Source organism: Gymnogyps californianus, chromosome 3 (genome assembly GCF_018139145.2).
Source record: "Gymnogyps californianus isolate 813 chromosome 3, ASM1813914v2, whole genome shotgun sequence".
NCBI classification, from domain to species: domain Eukaryota; kingdom Metazoa; phylum Chordata; class Aves; order Accipitriformes; family Cathartidae; genus Gymnogyps; species Gymnogyps californianus.
The window spans coordinates 92916176-92940883 of NC_059473.1; the positions used below are offsets into that span (position 1 = coordinate 92916176).

General features: G+C 39.0%; 1 protein-coding gene across 5 annotated transcripts in view; it reads left to right on the plus strand.

Annotated features, from left to right (window-relative positions):
- Positions 1–24708, plus strand: part of COL12A1 (collagen type XII alpha 1 chain) — a 106983-nt gene that overhangs the window by 26420 nt on the left and 55855 nt on the right. For 4 of the 5 annotated variants that reach the window (XM_050895172.1, XM_050895174.1, XM_050895175.1 and 1 more), the window contains exons 14-26: positions 7370–7639; positions 9539–9805; positions 12149–12341; positions 15123–15244; positions 17949–18098; positions 18184–18303; positions 18829–18993; positions 19188–19334; positions 19984–20123; positions 21317–21446; positions 22505–22650; positions 22929–23058; positions 23842–23981. In XM_050895172.1, the coding sequence (XP_050751129.1) occupies positions 7370–7639; positions 9539–9805; positions 12149–12341; positions 15123–15244; positions 17949–18098; positions 18184–18303; positions 18829–18993; positions 19188–19334; positions 19984–20123; positions 21317–21446; positions 22505–22650; positions 22929–23058; positions 23842–23981 (2120 nt within the window). The remainder of the gene's footprint in view (positions 1–7369; positions 7640–9538; positions 9806–12148; positions 12342–15122; positions 15245–17948; positions 18099–18183; positions 18304–18828; positions 18994–19187; positions 19335–19983; positions 20124–21316; positions 21447–22504; positions 22651–22928; positions 23059–23841; positions 23982–24708) is intronic. The other variant, XM_050895177.1, reaches the window with a different exon arrangement.

Sequence of the window (24708 nt, forward strand, 5' to 3'; positions counted from 1 at the left end):
GCAGCAAATGAAAAATCCGAGCTCTCAGATATTTATGGAATGTTACTGAGTCACTAAATGGACCCCTGTGACTAAGGGTGTAGACAAACATTCTCACTGCCTTCAGTAATGATTTATTTTGCTCTGCATGTAGTAGGAGAACTCACATGGGCAGTTACTGTATCTCGGTTGCAAGGGTAGCCTTTAGCAGAGAGAGAAAAACTGGTAATTTTGTAGACTACTCTAACATGATTTGCAAGAACATGTCTGCCCAGGCATTCACTGAAGGTCCTTCAGTTATGTATGTTACCTCCAAAGTATTTTGGAGCATTTACAAATTGCTCTTGGAAGTTTCTCCTCTTCCTCTGCTTTGCTCTTCATGGCAGTTTTTCAGTGTTTTGAAGTGGCTTGTTTGTTTCAGGATACCCGGGAAAATCAATCCACACAAACCCAGCAATCATTCTGTGTACTTGATATCATTTACCAGCTGGGTAATCTCTGCTTCTCCTTTTGTTTTTCTAGGTATATGCTTGCCCTTATTGTTTCTCCACATAAACCATAGAGGGCAAATATTCCCCCAAGTAACTGTAGATATTCTCTTCTATAAACTGCATAGCTATCTGGTCCAGCCCAAAGATAAACACATGCCAGAGGATCAGAATTTTATGAACTGCTTACAGACAACGCAGTATAGAGAGTTTAGCAAATGAGTAATCAGAAAATTACTAATTTCTGAGGGTGCTGTTCCATACCATACAGGTAATTGTTATTTAGAGAGAATGGGTTCATTTCGTTTTTGTGTTTGTGGAGCAGAAAAGGGAAACAATGTTTTTGCCCCTTTATTGAAGGAGTATGCTTTCCTTTTTCAGTAATCCAGATTTTAGGAGATTTATAGTGCTCCGATATTTTATACAGCCTCTTTCAGTCACTGGCTGATTTTGACTGCAGTTATGAAGTACCATCCAGAGGTGAAAGTTCTGGAGCTTTATATTTCATACTGCATTAAACATAACTGCACGTGCAAAATGTGTGCTGTAGAAAACTCTCTACTTTTCTCCTCTCACTTTCAAAAGTGCATGGTGATCCATCGCTAGGCAGCTTTGGTTGGAGACCTTCTATAAAGGTGCCATGGAAAAATTTTCCTCAGACATATTTTGTTGGCTGTGATTCCTCTCAGCTCACACAAAGTCATTGAAACTGCTAAAGTAAATTAAATCAGTGTAGGCTGCCATTTGCTGTGTGGTGGAACAAGGCTTGTGACAACTGGGGGAACTAAACAAATTAGCACTGATGGTTATATTTGATGATAGATAATACAGATTGAAGAACAAGCAAGAAACACCCACAGGAATGCCTTAGGGAAAAGTCTCCCTCTTATCCCCAAACACCCCAAACAAACCATTTGACTTTCAGTTTTTTGGGGGATCACATGATCTTACCCAAGTCATCATACACCAGAAATAAAATACAATGATAAACATGGTGAGGGCGGTGAGTGTAAATGCAGCAGACAGCGAGCAGTTTGCGAGAGCTACTGTTTTTCTAATCTGTTTTTTAATAAGAGAGGTGGTTGTAAGTCTGGCGAGAATTTGGTTTTCTGCCCAAAGGCATGCTGTCAGATGAAAAGAACATACTGTACATTAGCTGCTAAATAGATTAACTTTCATAATTTGCAGTTGTTTTAAAGAGAAACAAATTAATTGCTAGATTCGGCAATCTACACAGAAATGTTTAATCCTAATGAATGTCTGAAAAGTTTGAAAGCTGCAAATCTATTTTATGAGTGTCCTTTTGCTGGAAGCTATATATTTTTCAGAACAGCTTTAAGAATATTTCAGTTACTGACTCTAAGCAGGGGAGTCATTACACTTTTAAATACTAATTTCAGAGAAATTTAGAAAAACCCCCTTTTTTTCAGAAAAAGATTCAGTGGTCAGATTCCCATCTTGCTTGCACTGAGAAATTTCAAAGTATTTCCACTTATGTCAGTGAAGTTCCTAGGCTAGAAACACTGTTGGTTGTAAATGGACGTAGTTCTTTTGAAATAAATGAGACTGCTAGTCTACATCAGCAGAGATATTAACACATTTTATTTCTTACCTTTGTAATTTTTATAATGAACAAGAGGTGTAGTGTATTGTATTCAGGAGATAAATTTGAGACATAATTGTTTCATAGTCCCTTCCCCTTTAGAAAGAGAATCTTTTTGTTTCAGTGATACAGGGCCCAATCCTGCCATCGCGTTTGACTGTGAGAATTGGGCTGTACTAAAGCAATATATTAAAAAAAGTTGTCATGACTGAGTTACTTTTGAGTTTTAAGTTATTTTCTGTCGTATACATTTCTTAGAGCTTAAGTTTGGGGATTTTGTGGGGGGGATCTTTTTTTGGTCAAAAAATGGGTAGTAGTGCTTTGGTAAATAAACGATTTCTTTTTGCTGTTTCTATAGTAACATAAGAATGCTTCAGAAATGAATGACCTCCTACAGGCAGAACAGTACAAATTCAAGTGACATTTTCTTACAATGAAGTTTTTAGCATATCACAGGGACTTTACGTAATGTTCAGACTGCGTAGTGCTGCTTCCATCCTGACAGAAACAAGGAGTCAGTGTCCTCAGGAGATTTAATGCTGTTTCATGCATTTTTTAAATTATACATTCCAAGATTTTTGAGTCTGACATTTGAAATTGACTTTTGACAATCTGTGGAACATTATTTTAGTTTTATATAGAAAATGAAACATATATCAGAAAAAAAATTAACACGGGAAGGTTGAATGAATAATAAAAAGATATTTCTAGACAGTTGAGAGTCGTGTTAACTGATTAACTGTTGGAAAAGACAGATAAAATATTAAAGTGACTGAGTACGAATTCCTGTTGGCTTTATCCTAGAGCAGGGACTCAGGAGTGCTCTGGCCAAAGTCCCTCTGTTTTGGGTCAGAACTCTCCTGGTTTGCGTCTGCTCACCTTTCTGCATTCCCAGTAGCAGAAGAGCAAGGAATCTGCTCTAACAGGGTCAAGTGAGCATTCCCTTTGTGTAGCAAGTCCTTGACTCTCCGCTGCACCATGTCCACATCCCCTCTCTATGTGCCTGAGAGCTGGTACTCCAGGAATAACCGACTACTTTGTGGCTTGGAGGGAAGGATATCAGCCGACCAAAGTGTCTGCTTCCTCCAATGCTGAGGAGAGTTTGATCATTAGAGTAAAACCTTACAGTGATTCTGCTGCCATCTCATCTGATGCACGCACTTGTATCCTCGGCTGCAGCGACCTAGCCTGCTGACTTAATGGGATACTCCTGACGTATCCCATTGTAAACAGGGCAGGACTCAGGCCATAAAATTTTGGTATATGCCTCTGCAAGAGAAGGCTTATTTCTTTAGTTGATTCTGATGTTTTAGGATGCTAGCTTAGATCAATCCTATGTTTAACTTAAATGAAACATGGTTCTGCATGAAAATTACCGCTGCAGGTTGATTTTGAAAGCTAGTTTTAAGATCACATACAGAAAATTTTTTAAACTTTGGGCCCAAACTGCATATACAAGCCCCACTGAAATCAGCTGGAGTTGTGTAAATGTTTCTGAAAGGAAAGGCCATTTGAATAAGGCCATTAGATTTTTATGAATGTCAACATTTTAATTTTAGTTGATTCACAGTCTTCTTGTGTTCAATAACAACAGTGATTGCTGGAGAGCTATGGGAAGTGAGCCAAGTGGACACAAGGAAACTGCTTTAATAGTATAATGTGTCTCTGGCATACTGTAGTGGAAAAACTTAATATGGAAACTGGACATTGCAGAAGTCCATAAGTGGGTGTAAAAGCACCTGAATGGAAGTTACCAAGTTAATTTTTGAAAGTGTGTCTGCAATGAGTGATGATAGAGATGTACAAGGGACTGTAGGCAGACCAGCTCTGAGCTAAAGAATGCTGAAGAGAATCTGATAGCCTGAAACTGGTGACCGGCTTGCTCGCCCAGGCAGGGGTTTGACCTGTCCATGCAAGCACTTTGTTTTACTGTGTACGTACTCACCATGGCTTACAGCTGTGCTTGCACCAGCTGGTTTGGTGCTCCAGAGCATCATAGGACCTAATGCCTGTTAGGGGATAATTTTCAAAAACCAACTGCTTCCTCACTTGCTAATGACTTGGGGGCTGTATGAAGTGAAGAGAGTACTTTAGCTTCCGTTTCAAGTCAGGAAAAAGCAGGAGTCTTTTGACAACCACTTGTGAGCCAGCCAGCCAGCACTTTTCTTTCTTACAGTGTTCATTGTCTTTCCATGCTCCTTATCCATCCTGTTTAAACAAGCAGGCAAGAAGCAGGTGTACAACAAGCATTTCTGAACACGTAGACCAAAGAACAGAATGACTGCTTAGGTGTTACAGTTGTAGATTTTTTTTTTTTTTTTTTGTGAAACGTAAGCAAGATAACGAAGTATTTTGTTTTAATCCAATGGAAAAATATCTCATGGGACTAATTGTATGTTTACTAGTGACTACATTATACCAGTGTTATTGTGGAGCATAAATAGGTTTCTTGACTCTGAGTGTAGCAGCTTAGATAATATTTGATGGAATCCTAATAATTTAAGACTTACAGTTGGACTGCATCTTAAACACAGCTGTTCCCCTAACACAAAAACACTTGTGGGAGATCCATTGAAGCAGAAAAAAGCTGTCAGTGAACTTCCACCTCACACATGAGGTGCAAATCAAGTTAGTGTGTTATGTTAAAGAGATGTTCTCAGTTGCAGTGTAACATATAAAAAGTCTAATTTCCCTTAGTAGGTAAGTTGTCTTGTCAGCAGTTTCCAACTATTTGAAGTAAAAATTTTCCATTTAGTTCTAGTGGTTTGGTAGGAATCCCAGTCCCTTTTCTCTCTCTTACCTTGCCTTATAAAAAAGACATTTAGTTCCAAAGAATATTTCTTTCAGAACCAACATATTACAGTAACTGGTGTTCATTACAGTCCATTCCAAACAAATTATTTTCCTCTGTTATTTAATGACCTCAATAATGACTTAATCAATAACGGTTTTAAATATGCAGTTATTTTTGCAGTGTTTCCAACATATATCATTAGCTGTAGCGTCCAAGAGTAGACTTGCAAAAAATTGTGCTGTGGTAGCAGATACTTTAATACTGAAATCATGTTGTGGCAGAGCCATGTTTTAAAGTAGCCAAAATAAAGTGACTTGTATATTTATATTACATTAAAATATGGAAAGAAAGGTTTTTATTGTGAGACATCTGTGCATTCTATCAAGTTAGATTTTCCATATTTTTTCCATTTGGATTGCCTTAATATTTTTTTTATTGTATGAAAAAGCCAAGATTTGGGAGTAGAAGCTTAAGAGCAGACAGAAAAATTGGTGTAATTTACTTTTGAAGGCAAATCTTTTTTTCAGGCTTCCAGGAAAATTGGTCTTTGGAGTTTAGATTCTGCCCTGGCTTTCATTTAATGCAGTCACTGAATTCAGTGAGACTTCATGAAGCATGAGCTGAATCAGGCCTTTTCACTATAACTTTTTCGCTATATGCAACTGCTATCGTTGTGAAATGATAAACAAGTAAACTTTACCAAAACCTCTGTATCTTAACCTTTTTTTGAAAAGAAGATGCCATAAATTGTGGTGATTTATATTGTGAGGCTAAAAATTGGTTTGAAGAGTCAAATTGTAAGAACTGATGCAGAGTTAGGATGGAAAAAGAATTGTCTCCAGAAAAACATGATGGGATGTCTCAAGACTGTGAATTAAAATCAGAAAAACCCCACAACACAAAGGAATTCTAATACATGCTCTATTAGCTATATTTGAGAGTCAGCTTCATGATTGGAGTGGTACCCTCTGATTCTGTAAACTGTGTAGCTGATGAATCTTTATTATACTGTAAGCATTGTTTTCAGATAGGTTGGTAGTAATTTCCATTCATCATTAAGCCAAGTGGGATTCATTGGCTCAGTTTTAATGAAGTTGTGCTGGCAATGAGAAATTTCCAAAACGAAGATTTCTGCAGGTAGTCCTGTTTACTCCAGTGGGATTATGTTTGGAAATGTTGCAGATTTGTGTTGGAAGTGAAAGACAAAAGAATATGAGAAGTGAAAACACAGTATATGACTTTGAGCAACTTGTTGCTCAGTCTTGGACTGAAACTGCTTCATGCTTCTGAAAACAGTAAGGTCTGTTCTTGCAATGAGCCTAAGCAGTGGAAATTGGATAGGTACTGAATTTCTCTGTGTTCAAAGAATTTTGAATCTGGTCCTGTGGCTGCTGTGGTATAATATAGGGATATATTTTTATCAGTGCAGGTAAAACTTAACTGTGATGCCATAAGGCCACCTCAAGTGTTTAAGTCCTCTTGCTAAGCAGTCTCTCAGGAATGTCCTGTACAGTGAGAAAGGCCATAGTGAATACACATCAAAGAATCGAGCACTTCTCTGTGTATCTGGCTCTGGTTTCGTAGATCCTTTTTGCAGATTTTGCTACAGTGAGGCCATTGCATAAAACCCACCAGTCAGCGCTCCTTTCCTGCCATCAAAAGACAGCCACTGCAATAGGAAAATTGAACATATGTTATAAACGTATGTTAAACATTAAACAGAGGCAGTCCTTTCACTGCACCACTTTAGACCAATGAGCTCCATTTTTAAGCAGTGGAATTACTCTGGTGTGTTAGGTGAGACTCACGCATCCAGCTGACAACTGGATTTCACAGACTAACGAGCTGTTTCCTTTGTTCCATGCTGGCTGGAACAAACTACAGGGAGGAAAGAGGTACAAGTCTTATGGGTGGAAAGGTGGAGACTGTTTTCTACTGTAACTGGCACATGAAGTAAACACACTGCAAATTAGTTGTAAACATAAAATGAGATAGCTGATAGATCTGGTAAGCTGTAGTCTGGAAGATAAGAATAGTACATTAAATAAGAAGATAAGGTTGTCAGAGAAAGGACTGGCTCAGGTAAAAGTCTCCTTTATTTACCCCCCAGAAAAAAGTTACACACATGAGGATGAAGATGAATGAATGAAATAAAATTATTTACTTGAGAGTTAAAACCTACCCAAATGAGCTGCAGCACATTTAAGCACTGGCTTCATTCCAAGTCTTTGATTAATGCCATTTTTATTTTGCATATTCTAAAGCATAACTGCTAAGTATCTTGCATGGTAAGGGATAGGATCATTCATAGTCTAAAGTTAGCTTTAAGCATTTTGGTGAAAAATCCATCAAGTTTCTCTTGGAACTACAAATGTATGTTATTGAAACTAATATTGATAGGAAAAGTTTGATTTTGCTCGTATGATGATTTTACTTTTCCATTTGTACTTTGCTAACTTTTGCTATTTGTATTTTAGAGACAATTTGCTGTTTTCTTTCTTGCAGAACGTGGTTCACCACGTAATTTGGTTACCACGGACATAACTGACACTACAGTTGGGTTATCATGGACACCAGCTCCAGGAGCAGTTAATGATTATAGGATAATATGGAAATCACTTTATGATGATACAATGGGAGAGAAGAGAGTCCCTGGAAATACAGTGGATGCTGTGCTAGAAGGCTTGGAGCCAGAGACTAAATACAGGATTTCAGTATATGCAACCTACAGCAGTGGAGAAGGAGACCCAGTAGAAGGAGAGGCTTTTACTGATGGTGAGTATAGTACACCATTAGCACCATTTGTAACATTCTGTTCTTGATGAAATTCTCATATTTTAAAGAAAATGGACCTTATTTTTCTTCACTTTTTTTTCCTGAAAAGTCCCCCCAAACCAAAATGCCACCTCAGATCTGTCAATTCTGGCTTTTTGTTTGACCATTAAAAAAAAGGAAAATCTCTTCTATGTCATGTAGGTCTGGATTCAGGAAGAATTACTTCCAACTTAAGATGTGATTTTGTCTGCAAATTACTCTGAAGCCAGCCTTTCATAGGTTTGGTGTGACTGCTGGAAATCAGGTGGAAGAAATGTTACGTATAGAGTAAGGAGGAAAGGTGGGGTAAATTCCCACAGAATCAATTAATTGCCTTTCCAAGTTATTGCCCTTTCCAGTCTTCACAGTCCTCAAGTTGACGCTCATTGGGTGATTTTGATGTTTGTTATTTACCTTTCCTGAGGCTCTTCTTTTTTCTTATTCGCTAAACATTATGCAGTATTAGTCAAAGCAGGCTCAAGCCTCTCCTGCAGTGTAGGCAAAGTAAAAAACACTGAGAGGCCAGGGATAGCTTGTTGCTTTATAGCAAGAACTGGCAAGTAGAGGAGCCAGAATGAATGAAGAGATGCCCTGGATCACCCTTGATTTTTCTGTTGTTTGCCTAAAGGGGCCACGTGAAGAGGAAGCCTGAGGGAGTGCTCTGGCGAAGCATCACGTGTGTTTATGTGTTCTTGTACTCTTTCCTAAGCATCTGTTTTGACTACTGTTGGAGACAGGCTGCTGAACTATGTTAACCTTTGTCCTTGACACAGTGTAGCTCCTCTTAAGGTCTTGCAAGAGTAGTGATTGCTGCCATTGGTTAAGAGTTGACTCCCCAGAGTCAAAGCAGACTGCTGCCCCACATCTCCCTTCTTTCTTCAAGAACAGCAGCATTAGCTGTCCTGTCTTCTCCAGGTTAAGTAGGCAGCTTAGCCGTATCATTGCTTCTCAATGTGCTGCCTGAGGGAACTTGTTGTCAGGCCTATCAGTAAACCCAGACCTGAGACTAACTAACATTGCATCTTTCTAGTACAAACACAATTAGAAATTGTCAGTTCCTAGGACTGGGAGAGGATACTGTAACCTGCAGAGCCTACCTTACTGTGTGGTGAAATACTGACCGATTCTGGCATGCCAGGAAGGTTCTGTTTTGCCAAAACCTAGATGGCTTATTCCGGCTGACAGCCAGCATTACATACCTTTCAGTTCACTTCAGATCATTTGTAACATTTGTACAGTCTGGAAAATATCTCTTAGAAGCCGAATGCTGCAATTTGTAGAGAAAATGCTTTATTAGTCCATGTGCTTATTTCAGCACATATACTATCCTGCAAATAGTGGTGAGTGATTTTCCAAGCATTTGGAAAGTCACTCACCACTATTTGCAGGACAGTTTGTATGGAGTCCAACACCCAGCAGTTAGGTATTTACCAGTACCTTATCAGATCTGTAAACTCAAAACTTAGAAAATCTTAACTCTATAGGATATTGTGTTCACAAAAACCCAATGGCTTTATAATCTATCACTTTCATTTGAGAGTCCTGAATCCATTATTTAACAGATTACTGAAAAGTGTGACTAAATAAAACTCCCAATTATGCTGTGTCATCATGTAATTTATACTTCCCTCTTTTTTTCTCCTTAGTGAAAAGCACACTTATGTTTTTTTAGTCCATTACAATTAAAAAATAACTTAACAATGGCCTGTGAGATTCCCGTGTTTTCCCCACAATCAAATACTGTAATTTTAAAGAGGGCAATTTTTGTTTTAATACAGCAGAATGAATTTTGTAGGCATGCATTTGAATATATCTTTATGTGACAAAGTAAACATTTATCCATATTTTTACACTGAAAAGTGTCACCAAATGCCAGGACTGTGACGGTAGACAACGAGACAGAAAATACAATGAGAGTTACATGGCAGCCTTCACCCGGGAAAGTCTTGTCTTATCGTGTGTACTACCGACCACGCAGTGGAGGAAGACAGATGTTTGGAAGAGTAAATGCTCCTGCTACAAGCATAGTGTTGAAGCGACTTAAGCCGCGAACTACATATGACCTCAGTGTTGTTCCAATTTATGATTTTGGACAAGGAAAATCAAGAAAAGCAGAAGGAACCACAGGTATGTATCACAAGCTTGTACAGGATTTGATAAATAAAGTTTTGTGCTTAAAATTAATAATCATGATATGTAGAAAAGTATGGTGGAGTCTGCCAAGATCATGAATTAACAGACAAATTGAAGAAAATGTTAGAGGTTAAGAAGAGAGTTTGATTTGTTGGAAACTTCACTATGGCATAGCCGGAGCACAGCTTTTTTCTCTTGATATTGAGGGTGTAAATATGGTGTAAAATCTGGTTGAAAATACTGGACTTGTTTTGAAACACTGTCATCAGAAGTCAAAACAAGGTGTTTTGTGAGGAAGAGAGTATATCAACAGACTACTTGATTAAGTGTTGTCAGTTGTTTCATAATTTGCCTTTTGGTTGTGGGTATTGATTAAAGAGCTATCCAGCATCCTGTTACTTAGATTTGTCTTCTTTGGTCACCATATTTTCTGTGGAAAACCTGAGGTAATAAAAAGGAGGAGTAGATGATTTTGAAGAGTCATCAGTGGAAGCCTGACCTCAGAGACCATGGTCTTTTGGACAAGCTGTCTTCTCTCTCAGAAGCTGAAACTCTAAAATATTTATTAAATCCTGGTGAGGGGATTTTTGTGGTAAAAGCAAAACTCATTTTCTACTCTGCCTTTAGTATGTATCTGATGCTGGTCTTTCATTTTGTAAGGAAACGTTCTCTTGATATCCAGATCAAATCAACCAGATTTAGAGTCCATTTTCTGCTTCCATAGATAAAGAGCCATTACAAAAAGAGAGTTTTTTTCAGGATGTTTCTGCTTATGTGGGACTAGTGCCACTCACTGAGGTACACTGTAAAAACTTCAGGCCATTCTCTGTTCTCTGAACGTTTGTCATATTGAATGATGACAGGAAATAGGAAACAAGTCTCCTAACAGTGGAGACATTGGCACCTCAGTTGCTGAAGGAAGATTTCTTTTTAAATTAAAATGTGGTTGATGTAGAGGAGTCATGAAAACTTGATCAGCTCTTGACCAACACCTAGTTTTTCAATCTTGAAAATTATACTGAGATAAATCTCAGATCATCCAGCTGCTTTTGATTTTTGACTTGTTCGTCTTGATACGGATATGCCTCTGTGCTTTCAGTGTAAATAGTTGTGGTGGCAATCACTCTTTGGAAGCAAGTGGAGCCTGAGTCTTGTTAGTTGGAGCTGTCATGATAATTCAGGGAGAAGTGTCATGGTAGATGAGACAGAAAGGCTGTATTTTTCCTTGTGAGTGGGAGTGTATCTACTGTTTCTCAGCAGAATTCACAATCTGAGGACATTTATGATCTTTCACCTATAGTTAGACAATTGCATAGGCACAGGGATAAGACAAACTCTTTTTTTTTTCCTTCCACCTTTTCACTCCAAAGTTATAGTGGTGACTTTCTGTTTACTCTAATTCCCATTTTTGCAGCTTTGAAATTACACTGCTGCAGTATTTTCTACAACTGCACTTTAGATTTACACAAAAGCAAAAGTGATGCAGAAGCTAGCAGCAGGCTTGTTAACCACTCTGTCTGTGAGTACTGACCTGCACTGGGTAGCCGTTAGTCTTCAGAAGAAGTTGCTCTTGACCTAAAAACCTCAAGCTGTTTGGCTGGCACTCCTCTAAAGAATTATTTTTTGACACACTGCCACACCTGTGGTTGGTGAAGTTGCTTGAGCTGCCAGGCCCTGAGCCTGTAAAGGGAGAGGACTGTTGGCAGGATCTTTTCTATGAAAGGGTCCTTGCTTTCACCCTCTGCATAATCTGACCTCTAGGACCCAGAGGTCTGAGGAGGAAGCAACTTGAGAAATGATATTGGTGACTGAGTACTGGCTGGGTGTGACTTTTGCCTCCAGTAAATTCTAATTTTTCCAGTGTTGGTTTGAGAGGAAGCTGCTTCCATTTCTCTCTTATGGTCTATATGGCTCACCTACTTGTTGCCATTTAAGAGAGAGAGGGCTAGTCTAAGCTGGTCATTTAGTCTTTCTCCGTAATTAATAGAGAGAAAGACTGATGGTGGTTAGTCCACCTGTTGTCAACATTTACTGTAAGATCAGATGGATGTTTAAGATAGGTGAGATGAATTACTATCTATCCCTCAGTCTGTTGACTGTAGAGGGAGCCTTGACAACAAACTTAGCTCACATACCTATTGATTAGATAGCTAAAATTAAGTGAAGTGAATCTCACCTTTCACCTCTCGATACTTGTCTTTATGTCAAAGGAAAGGCACAAAGAGTTTAAGACTGCCACTACTGGATTTGTGTATGGATTTTTACATAAAAGCATACTTGTTGATTTTTTTTCATAAGCAGACCTGATTTAACCCCGGTTTTTTTCCATCCTTGCAGCCTCTCCCTTTAAACCACCTCGAAATCTGAGAACTTCTGATTCAACTATGTCAAGTTTCCGAGTAACCTGGGAGCCAGCCCCAGGGCGAGTGAAGGGGTACAAAGTAACTTTCCACCCTACCGAAGATGATGGGAGTCTTGGAGAATTAATAGTGGGGCCATATGACAGCACAGTGGTATTGGAGGAGCTTAGGTATGGATGATAATTTATGTCTTTTTTTTTTATTTTATTTTTAAATAACATTAGCTTAGGGTTTTGTTTAATCGTGATCTGCCTGGCAAAATCTACTGTAAATAAGAAAGTAATTTGGTCAATAAGCTATGAGGATCTTGTTATGCAGTCTCTGAAAGGCATCTGGCAGGGCTCTTTCTGAGATTATTTGTTCACATCACTTGTGGTGTTCTCACAGGAACTGAAGGAGGCAAAGATGTGGGCAGAGGCTGTGTTCTGCATTTTGCATATGAGAAAGCTAATGGGATACTGGAGAAAGTTGAGATTTCTAAAGTTTCCTCCCAAAAGTTCCTTACCTCATGTTTGTTAAAAAAAGCTTAGTTTAGTTCTTGATTCATTTTCTCAGAGGCCTGGATTTATAAAGTAGGCTTCAGAAGTTGTCAAAATCTGTTATGCAAATATACTAAATATATTAAAAATAGGATCATTAAAAGTCATTGAATCATAGAATCATAGAATGGTTTGGGTTGGAAGCGACCTTAAAGATCATCTAGTTCCAACCTCCCTGCCATAGGCAGGGACACCTTCCACTAGACCAGGTTGCTCAAAGCCCCATCCAACCTGGCTTTCAACACTTCCAGCGATGGGGCATCCAGAACCTCTCTGGGCAACCTGTTCCAGTACCTCACCACCCTCATAATGAAGAATTTCTGCCTTATATCTAATCTAAATCTACCTTCTTTCAGTTTAAAGCCATTACCCCTTGTCCTATCACTACATGCGCTTGTAAAAAGTCCCTCTCCAACTTTCTTGTAGGCCCCCTTTAGGTACTAGAAGGCTGCTATAAGGTCTTCCCGGAGCCTTCTCTTCTCCAGGCTGAACAACCCCAGCTCTCTCAGCCTGTCCTCATAGGAGAGGTGCTCCAGCCCTCTGATCATGTTTGTGGCCCTCCTCTGGACTCGCTCCAACAGATCCATGTCCTTCTTATGTTGGGGGCCCCAGAGCTGAACGCAGTACTCCAGGTGGGGTCTCACGAGAGCAGAGTAGAGGGGCAGAATCACCTCCCTCGACCTGCTGGTCACGCTTCTTTTGGTGCAGCCCAGGATATGGTTGGCTTTGTGGGCTGCAAACACACATTGCCGGGTCATGTTGAGCTTCTCATCAACCAACACCCCCAAGTCCTTCTTGTCAACCAACACCCCTAAGTCCTTCTCCTCAAGCCTGCTCTCAATCCATTCTCCACCCAGCATGTATTTGTGCTTTGGATTGCCCCCACCCATGTGCAGGACCTTGCACTTGGCCTTGTTGGACTTCATGAGGTTCACACGGGCCCACCTCTCAAGCCTGTCAAGGTCCCTCTGGATGGCATCCCTCCCCTCCAGCATGTTGACCACACCACACAGCTTGGTGTCATTGGCAAACTTGCAGAGCATGCACTCATTCCTACTGTTCATGTCACCAACAAAGATGTTAGACAGCGCCAGTCCCAATACCGACCCCTGAGGAATGCCACTCGTCACTGCTCTCCACTTGGACATTGAGCCGTTGACTGCAACACTTTGAGTGCGACCATCCAGCCAATTCCTTATCCACCGAGTGGTCCATCCGTCAAATCCATGTCTCTCTCATTTAGAGACAAGGATGTCATGCGGGACAGTGTCAAATGCTTTGTACAAGTCAAGGTAGATGACGTCAGTTGCTCTTCCCTTCTCCACCAACTCTGTAACCCCCCCCGTAGAAGACCACCAAATTTGTCAGGCACTATTTGCCCTTAGTGAAGCCATGTTGGCTGTCACCAGTCACCTCCTTATTTTCCATGTGCCTTAGCATAGTTTCCAGCAGTATCTGCTCCATGATCTTGCTGGGCACAGAGGTGAGACTGACTGTCCTGTAGTTCCCCGAGTCTTCCTTTTTTCCCTTTTTAAAAATGGGGGTTATGTTTCCCCTTTTCCAGTCAGTGGGAACTTCCCTGGACTGCCACGACTTCTCAAATATGACGGATAGTGACTTAGCCACTTCATCCTCCAGTTCCTTCAGGACCTGCGGATGCACCTCATCAGGTCCCATGGACTTGTGCACCTTCAGTTTCCTTAGATGGTCTTGAACCTGATCTTCTCCCACAGTGGGCGGTTCTTCATTCTCCCAGTCCCTGCCTTTGCCTTCTGCGTCTCAGGCAGTGTGGCTGGAGCACTTGCTGGTGAAGACTGAGGCAAAAAAGTCATTGTGTACCTCAGCCTTCTCCATATCCCGGGTAACCGTTTCCTTCTGGAGAGGGCCCACATTTTCCTTAGTCTTCCTTTTATCATCAAGGTACCTACGGAAGCTTTTCTTGTTGCCCTTGATGTCCCTGGCCAGATTTAACTCTATCAGGGCTTTGGCTTTCCTAACCTGATCCCTGGCGGCTCAGACAATTTCTCTGTATTCTTCCCAGGCTACCTGTCCTTGCTTCCACCCTCTGTAGGCTTCCTTTTTGTGTTGAGTTTGTCCAGGAGCTCCTTGTTCATCCATGCAGGCCTCCTGGCGTTTTTGCCTGACTTCCTCTTTGTTGGGATACATCACTCCTGAGCTTTAAGTCTTAAATTACTTGAATGAAGAAGGCTATAAATTTAAGTATAGAATCTAGAATCAGCTTTTAAATTGTTGAAACTTCACTGTCTTGTGGAAGAGCTAGTCTTTGGGCTTCACGTTTTAGCACCTTCTTTTCCATGGGGGATTTTTTTCTGTGAGAATTTCATCAGTGAAGTGTCAGCATTTAGCTAGCCAAGTGACTTCAGTTACAGTACATTTGTTTAACTATTGCAGGGCAGGAACTACCTATAAGGTAAATGTTTTTGGAATGTTTGAAGGAGGAGAGAGCAGCCCCTTGGTTGGACAAGAGATGACGACCCTTTCAGATACTACTTCGGAGCCATTTTTGTCTAGAGGTAAACATGACTGAATTGAAGAAAAGGCAGTCTTGGCTTCTGGATAAAAAAAGACCAAAAGTTTACCAGCGTTTCCTTATTGTTTTTCTAATGCACATAAATATTTATTTACAGGATTCAGTATACTTCCTACCCTGATGACATAACCCCTGGTCTGGAATGACCACTAAATATGCCCTAGTTCACGATTCTAGTCCTCTGCACCCTTTAGATGATCTTGCAAAGATGATAACTCAGGCAACCCATGTTTTGCTGATTAGTCAAAGCCATCTGCATTGCATGTCAAAGCCATCTGCATTGCATTTTCAAGCCATCCACATCTGTGTTACATCACATAAGGTCAAATTCTTGAATAGAGATCATAGCTCATCTACAGGGGTGTTCACAGGAGTAGAACAAGGAATTTTAAGCAGATCTTTAGCCCTTTGCTTGTCCTTATATGGTGACTTTTCCTTTTAAGACTAAGATGATATAACGAACAAAGATCTGATAGTTGGGAATGTCCCAGTGTTATTGTGTATTATTTAAGCTTATATTCAACATAACCATTATTTAGTCTTTTTTTTTTTTACTATAGAAGGAGGAGATTTAGTTCAGAAATACAATTGCTGAGAGCTCTCCAGTATCTGTTTGGGAGTTTCTCCCTGTGTAGCTAAACCTTCCAGTCAAAGTTTCAATGAATGTTATGATAGCAGCTCCCTTGGTGTGGTTAATGGGCCTCTGCGTGCTAATAGTTGTGCCCACCATACTCTCAATTAATAGTGGATGAAGAGAGTTTCAGGGCTCAGTCCTCCTTCATGGAAAGCATAAAGAAGCAGGTCTTTGCTTCTTAATAGCGGATTATACACATAGAAGTAAAGACTTTTCTCCTCTGCCATTTCAAGGCTTGCGTAACGATCAGAGAAAATTTGGTGAGGAGAAAGAACCTAACTGCAAAAGCCTGTCAGACTTAAATAAAGAAAAAAATGTTTCTGACAGTTGACTCCTCTATATTCTTTTCGCTTAACCTCTTTGATGCCTTGTTTCCACACTGGGCTGTGTAAAAAATACTCACCTCATGTAACTTTATTGACAACACTTTTAGAAACTTCTTAATTAATTGCTGTCCCACTCTGTCTAACACAAGAGGGTAAACCCGAGAAAAACTACATAATAGGCCATCAGTGACATTAGAGTAAAGCTGTAATAAGTCTGGCAGAAAAATAATTGCACCAAGAGTGGTTTGTTATTTTTTATATGGCAGCTGTCATTTCTGTCTAGAGTGTTATATGCTTTAGCTAATTATTTTTACTAATGCATGGATTTGAGTCATGGTTAATGTGAAAAATGAGTTTTATATCTGGGACTGTAAATGTAATAGTACATTATTTATTAATGGGGGAAAAAAATCACCCTAGGTCTGGTGCCTTTGCTAGAATTTTCTTTGTGGGGAACTGTGGTAGTTGGAAGAGAAATAAAAGTCAAAATAGTTTAACTTTTATATTGTACATGAAGCTAACTTTAAGTTCCATATTGAAGTTATGCATGCAATTTTTTGAACTGACATGGTTTTACTTAAACCCTACTCCCAATTGATTTTATTGTCCTGACTAAAGACTAGATCTATATTTTCTATGCAGAAGAGGATCATGCTTTTAACCCCCAGGTACATGGAATAGTTATATTCATGAGTCTACAGTGTTGGATCAATTATGTGGAACATATATGAAATCACAATATCTTTCAACTGTGATGAGTGTGGCTGATTTTTCTCAATGGGATTTCTTCCATATAAAGACCAGAAGCTCTGATGGCAGGAAGCCAGAAAATTTGCAGCTGGTAACACAATCTACAGGAAAAGAGAGAGAGCAAGGATTTTTTTTTTTTTTTTTTTTTTCCCAAATGGCTGTGGATAAAATCATTGTGTCTTTCTGTTTTGTATAAATATTTTGTGATTTTCCTTGTGATGAAAACAATATGATGCGTATTTTACTCTGTAATTTGTAAACTGAAGATATCTGAAATAACTTCCTACCTTTTCAGAACATTGCAGCTTTATATAAATGTTTGTTCTTGTCCACTCTCTATCTCTTGACCTGTGTTTATGTTTGTGTATCTTCTCTAAATTGTGTTCTTTCTTTCCTGTGTGTGCAAACTTCTATACCACCTGTATTACTATGTCTTTTTCCCCTGAAAATTCAGAAATGCTATTTATTTGAAAGTGGTTATAATATATGCTATTAATTAATTCCACTATTACATAGTTGAAAATTAAGCAGTAGTTTAGCTATCCATAACAGACTAAAATACTGTACATTTGGATAACCTGATAATGCTCACTGCCATGTTAGTAGTTAGTTTAGTAGTCTTTTACAAAAACTCTGAAATCAAGTTATCAACCATCTTTAAAGACCAAAACAGATAATGACATGACAATAGAGAAAAGCACTGGCCTTGATATTTGTGAAGGCTTATTTATAAAAGGAAACATACATGAAGAAATTTATACAGCTTTTGCCATGGAACCAGTGACTAGTGTGAATAACGTTCACAAATAGGTCATACTTGACAAAGTGCCAGTGAATAAAACTAGAGCTATTTTGGAAGCTAACTCACGACACATGTCATATAAAAGGATAGGGAAAGAAAGCTATCATGCTAAGGATATATTTTTCTGGTTGAAAGCTATCATGCTAAAGTTATATTTTTCTGGTTGACACGGCAGGTTTAGAATGTAGAACCAGAGCAGAAGCTGATATCGTGCTGCTGGTGGATGGCTCATGGAGTATTGGGCGGCCAAATTTTAAAACTATCAGGAACTTCATTGCCCGTATTGTTGAAGTTTTTGATATTGGTCCTGACAAAGTACAGATTGGTAAGTCCTCATATGCTGGAGGGAAAATGAGGCATAGCTGCTACACAGCCACATAATAACTGAGTAATGATGGCTTTTTTTCCAGGTCTTGCACAGTATAGTGGTGATCCCAGGACAGAATGGAATCTCAATGCTTACCGAACCAAACAGGCTTTGTTAGAGGCTGTAGCCAACTTACCGTACAAAGGAGGCAATACTCTAACAGGTATGTCACACTGCCAGGATTTTCCTTAAGCTCCAGTAAAAATAATTCTGGTAGCTGACCCCGGTATTGTTCAGTGAGCTCAAATTTATCCATGATGAAAGGACCTTACAGTTCAATTCAGTATGTTTATAGACATATAAACTCAGTGGAATTCTGGAGAAATGAGATGGAGGAGAGCTTGGGTGATGAAGAGCTTGGGTTGCTGTTGAGCATATGAGAAGAAGGAAAGGCAGTTCCATGTCAGGGTTGGGATGAAGACAAGGTGAGGACCCAGAAGGGAGGCTAGAGGAGATCAGATAGGAGAGTGATGCATAAAAGGTAAGAGGTTAGAGACTTTGAGAGGGCTGAAATAGTGCTGATAAGTCTAGATGATGGGCTGCAACTAGATTCCGAGTGCTTCTAGAAGGAAGTAAATTGTGGAATGATACTGTCAGAGTGAAATCACTAGGATGAAATACTCTCCTTTACCATGACTACTATATGGAAATAGTTTATAGTAATATTACCTTCTTTGTATCATGCTAGGAATGGCCTTGGATTTCATCTTAAAAAACAACTTCAAACAAGATGCAGGCTTAAGGCCCAGAGCTCGCAAAATTGGTGTTCTCATCACTGATGGCAAATCACAAGATGATGTAGTGACCCCTTCAAGAAGACTCAGAGATGAGGGAGTGGAACTTTATGCAATTGGTAAGTATTATATGAAGAAGTAGCCTGCGCCAACCCCCTCCTGCCCGTCTGCTAAATGCACAGAGAAGTGGCCACATACATAAGTACCTAAAAGGGTACACAAACAAAGAATGTGTTTAGGGCCTTAAGCTCATGGCATTAAGTTTCATGGCCATAATTTCTAACAAGTTTTGTTTTCATGTCTTCTCTGTAAGGTATTAAAAATGCAGATGAAAATGAATTGAAGCAGATTGCAACAGATCCAGATGACATCCATGCTTACAATGTTGCAGATTTCTCCTTCCTGGCTAACATTGTTGATGATGTAACCACGAATCTGTGTAACAGTGTGAAAGGTCCAGGTACATCATATTTTCAGTCTAATTCATCCTTTTTCCATTTACGTGCTCGCACTGCTAATTCCTTTTTATTACTTGTTGGGAACACTGTGTAGCCCTGGGCTGTTTTTTCAGCTGCTGGTGTGAGGAAGTTGTGCAGACCACCTGGACTAGCCTGCAGGGGTTCTTCCTTTCCTTTCAACAATGACTGTGTTATACCTAACACAGCATGACATGGCTGGACATGCCTTCTTTTCTCCCAGAGTCAGGAAGTACATTGCTCAGTGTGTCACCTTTTTGCTCATTGTGTCAGGTTCTTTGATGATACTCATCCAATAAGGAAAATTTCAGCAGCCCTGCTCTTTTCAAGTATTAATGTCTGACAGCCCAAAAGCAAAGCCGAGCATGGAAAAACAGTAATGTTGGCTGATGGTTCTCCAGTGAAACACTGGTGTTGAAGGTGGAGTAGGAATGATAGGGAGCTTGTTTGGTCTTGAGGGTGTGATGGTGAGCTATCTCTTCACACAGTTGTTTTAAGAATTCCTGAGGAAACAGAAACATAAGCAAGTTCCTGAAGTGTTTTTTTCCCCCTAAGCAATTTTTTTTGTCTCATGTTTTTATTCCTGATGATATAAGACAAATTAATATTTTTTAAATTTGATTCCACTTGTAGGTGATTTACCACCTCCCTCTAACCTAGTTATTTCGGAAGTGACACCTCGTTCTTTCAGACTGAGATGGAGTCCACCTCCTGAGAGTGTTGATAGATACAGAGTTGAATATTACCCCGCCGCTGGAGGTAGCCCTCAACAGGTTAGTACTATATGTTCATCTCTGACACTGTCCATAATAACCTTGGACTTCCACATCACAATAATGTCATTCTGAAGTATGTGCTGTGTATGGTATAACAGTAAATGAAAAAAGGCTCCAAAGGTCAAGAATATCGTGCCTTGGTAAATGATACACAGAATTACAAAAAGTAGGAGCATAAAGATGACTTTGGTTATTTTAAAATCATGAATCCAGGAGTAAAATGTATTTCTTAAAAACATTTCTAGTAATTCCTTTCTGTTCACATTCCATTGTCATATATTCGTTTAAATAAGTCTGTACTAGGAATTTTCTGAGCATACTAATGGGTAGGCTCACTGTCCTTTTAGTACATTTTCTTGTTAACAGAAAAAAAGACAGTGGGTGATACAGGTTGTGAGATAGTGCTTAGATTAACGTTGTATGATGGTACTTTGAATCTGTGCCTAAGCATATCCTCCAAACTGTTTAACGGACAGGGTCAAACTCATCTTGTGGTTATTCTTTAGACAGAGAGCCAGTAACCGGCAACCCTTGATTCTAGGCAATCTGAATTGCTCATCATTCTCTTCAACCAGACAGAATAGTATTTAGGAGAATGAAGTTAGGCACCTCTGTGTACCTAGCTCCAAACTTCGCATCTCTGAATGCGGCTTTTAAACCTTAACTGAGATTTGACTCATGGAGAATTTAATCTTAATAAGTCATGACCTCAGGATTTGGCCTTTGATTAGGGTTGGAGCAGCCATTCCACTACACACTGACTTTACAGCTTGACTGCTTGCTGGCATTTCTGTTCTGCAAGTGTTGCTAATGCCATGTATTGTAACCATCTAGATTATCCTGGGTGTTTAAATCTTTTTTCAAAGTGGTAACACATATCTCTGGCACTTCCTTTATGTTGCTGAGTAATATAAAGTGTAAACCACGTGCGAAAGCAGGATAAACAGTGAGTGCTGCTAGATACATCCAGCTATTGAAAACAAGTGTCTGTCTGAGGTTTCCCTACATCTTACTTTGCAAAGATAATGGTATACTGTCAGACAAAATACATAGAAGATTAAGGCCATACTTCTTTTTAGTTCCATACCATTGATTTCTGAAGAGTTTTACAAGGCATGATTTTTTTCTTAGAGATACAATTACAAATGCATTTGTTGTACAGTGGTTAACATTGCTTCTCTTTTATGTAGTTTTATGTAAGTAGGATGGAAACAACGACAGTTCTGAAAGATCTGAAACCTGAAACAGAGTATATTGTTAACGTGTTTTCTGTGGTAGAAGATGAAAGCAGTGAACCTCTAATCGGCAGGGAAACAACTTGTAAGTTAGAAATGGAACTTGAATAACGTGTTGACAGCCAGTTCGGCATACGGGGAACTGTCCAGTAGACCTTTTAGCACTATGGGCTTTTTTCTAGGAGGAAACAAGATTTTTAATTTGAATGACCAAATTGTGTTGTGTTGTGTTACACTGGTTGTTCAGGTCTTGGATGAAAAGCTTTAGCAAAGTGAAACTACATTGCGGTAAAAAATGTTTGTCCCAGCTTCTTTCCAGACTCATAAAGCATGGCTGTACAAGACTAGAGCAACAGACATGAATTACGTGACAGAGAGTTTATAAATTCCTGAAATCTGATCATATACAAATGTGTACTCCTTCATTTTTATGCTAGATAATTAATTCCTGCTACTAGCAGCCAGAATACTATAGAAATTAATTCTAATTTTATAAGATTAACAAAAAGCCAGTTCAACACAATTACATCACTTCTATAAGACATAACTTAGCCATTATGTTTCTACTATTAGCCGTCTACATGATTGATTTTAGGTATATTTATGCTGAATGCAACATAGGGTGACTTTCCTGCCTCTTTAAATATATTGAATGTTAGGTGTTCGTTTCACTTCTTTGTTTTGTATTCGGCTTGTCATAAACTCTTAAAGTATGTACATGGTTTTTATGAAGTCTGTGGTAATTTTTTATGTTTATTTAATAATTTGAGAAATATAGAAAAAAAGAAAGTACAAAAAATCCTTTTATAAGTACATATCCCTAACCAGTCATGTTCTGTTTCATATTAGAGCATTCATGTGAGTCAATGTTGCTTTTTACAATATTGAAGTGTTTCAGCGCAGACTTGAAAGATAGTTTTAGCTGTGTAGCAAATCTGTAGCACATTCAAAATGTGACGACCATTACCTCATTCTTAAACTAAGCACCACTTAAAATACCAGTACTTGCAGATCACTTTTCAACTACCCATAATGTACCCTAATACCCATGTGCAATATTCTCAGTGATACTACCTGTGATGTGAAAAACGAAAGGTGAAGAAGGTGAAGGAAATAAATTAATATGTACCTTTTATTTGGCAGTGCCAATCTCTTCAGTTAGAAACCTGAATGTTTATGACATTGGATCAACTTCCATGCGTGTGAGATGGGAACCTCTCAATGGAGCTACTGGTTATTTGTTAACATATGAACCTGTGAATGCCACAGTCCCAACCACAGAGAAAGAGGTAAGAGAATTTGTCTTCACTTCGTGTACTCTACCAAAAATAAATTAAGAAAAATGGATAGATTTTCTTGATATATCATAATAGTCAAAAGAGACTGGCATGTACTTCTTGAAGTGCAGTGAACTTACTGGGATATTGTATACAATGACATCAGTCAGGAAGCTGTAAATATACTGTGAATCTCACAAACAAAATTCCCTTGAAGTTAAATCATTGCTTGCTTTTCTGCCATTGCTTTCTTCAGTTTTTAAACATGGTGTGTTATTTTTCATGTGCAGATGCGTGTTGGACCATCAGTGAATGAGGTTCAGCTGGTAGATCTCATCCCCAATACTGAGTACACTTTAACGGCTTACGTATTGTTTGGTGATATCACCAGTGACCCGCTCACCACCCAGGAAGTGACATGTATGGACACCTTGATTTTTGCTTTATTGTTATTTCTTCAGCCACATTTAACTTTCATTTTATTTCATGCGACAGTTTTTGTATATTTGGTTTTGTTTAGAAGACCATCTTTTCCATGTTTTATGCATTTTCTAACACTCATACATTTCCAAAAGATCTTAAAGACAATTTCAATGAAAAGGGACCAACTATTAAAAGAGGAACAAAAGGTTTTTTTCATTCAGTAATGAAGGGACTTGGCTTGACAATCTCGAGGTTATAGTGTTTTTAAAAGGTCTCAATTTTGCTTGCATTAACTTAGAAACCTTGTTCCCGAATTCAGACATTCTCTTAAGTATAGAAAATGATCTATACGTGGCTTCCTTTTTAAAACCTTTTGTTAAACATCTTTCTTTAAACATTTCCTACTGGCAGAGGTGTGTTTCTGGGCTAGATGGATGCAGTATGGTTATTCTTATGTTCCTAAAAAAATGTTAAACCCTTAACTGTACATGAAAAGTGACTGTTGTCACCAAAAGTTATGATCTTAAGCACTGATACTTCTAAAAACATTGTGCTCATAATTTACAAAGGTGAAGGTACTGTAGTTTATAGCTAATTTGCTGTTTGCTGGGAAAATAAGCTCTTAAGCTGTCTCATCTAATGGCCAGAGCAATGAACTTCCCAGAAAGTTATTGCCTCCATTTCAATGAAATGCATGAAAAGAATTTATTTCCTTCTGTGAAAGACCTATACCTCTGCTGTGAATGGCATTTTCACTTACTACTGTCATTATTTTTACAGTGCCTTTGCCTGGACCCAGAGGCTTAGCAATTCAGGATATTACTCACAGCAGCATGAATGTCCTTTGGGATCCTGCCCCAGGGAAAGTTCGAAAATACGTCCTAAGATACAAAATAGCTGAGGAAGCTGATGTAAAGGAGGTAAATGACAGGAACATTTTTGCAAGCACTAGAAGACAGTTTTATTTTGAGGAGCTAGGTTACTAAAATAATAGTAAAAGTAGTATTATAAGCCACCATTGAGAATAAAGAACATCAGTTCATGGTGATTGCAGTCAGGAAAGGGTACTGATTTCTTGGAAACTGAAGAAGCATGAGATAGAATTCTTTGTGTACTCCCCTCTTCCTCCTCCTACAGAGATGAAAAATCCTCAAACTGACTGGAGAATTTTCCTGTGCTTTGATAAATAGCCATTTCTACTCTCTGCCTAAGTGTTATCTTGCCAAGCTCTAAGAATAGCTTACAATTAGGAGGACAGGATTGTGGAATAAAGGTATGTTAGCCCCTTTGCCCACTGTCAGAACATGTGTGAGCATTGCTAGAGATGTCTTTGAGTTATGTGCAAGCTTTCCATAATTGCACTGCTAGGCATGAGTCAGCTCTTGGAGGATTAAACGTGTTTTTGTAAGGGAATGAGAATTTTCTGGAGATGCAGTCTGCATCCTTGTTTCCAAAAGAACGAAGCAGTGAAAGATCCACAAGTAGTGCTAGTATCCGAAACAATATGCTTTGCAAGGGAATTAGTAGATAGCACTCAATATTCAGGTGTAAATTTAGGGGTAAATGGCAAAATTAATGCAGAATACTTTTCTGTTTTTCAGTACAGGAATTTCTGCCATTTAGTCAAATGCAGAGTCAGAGCAATTT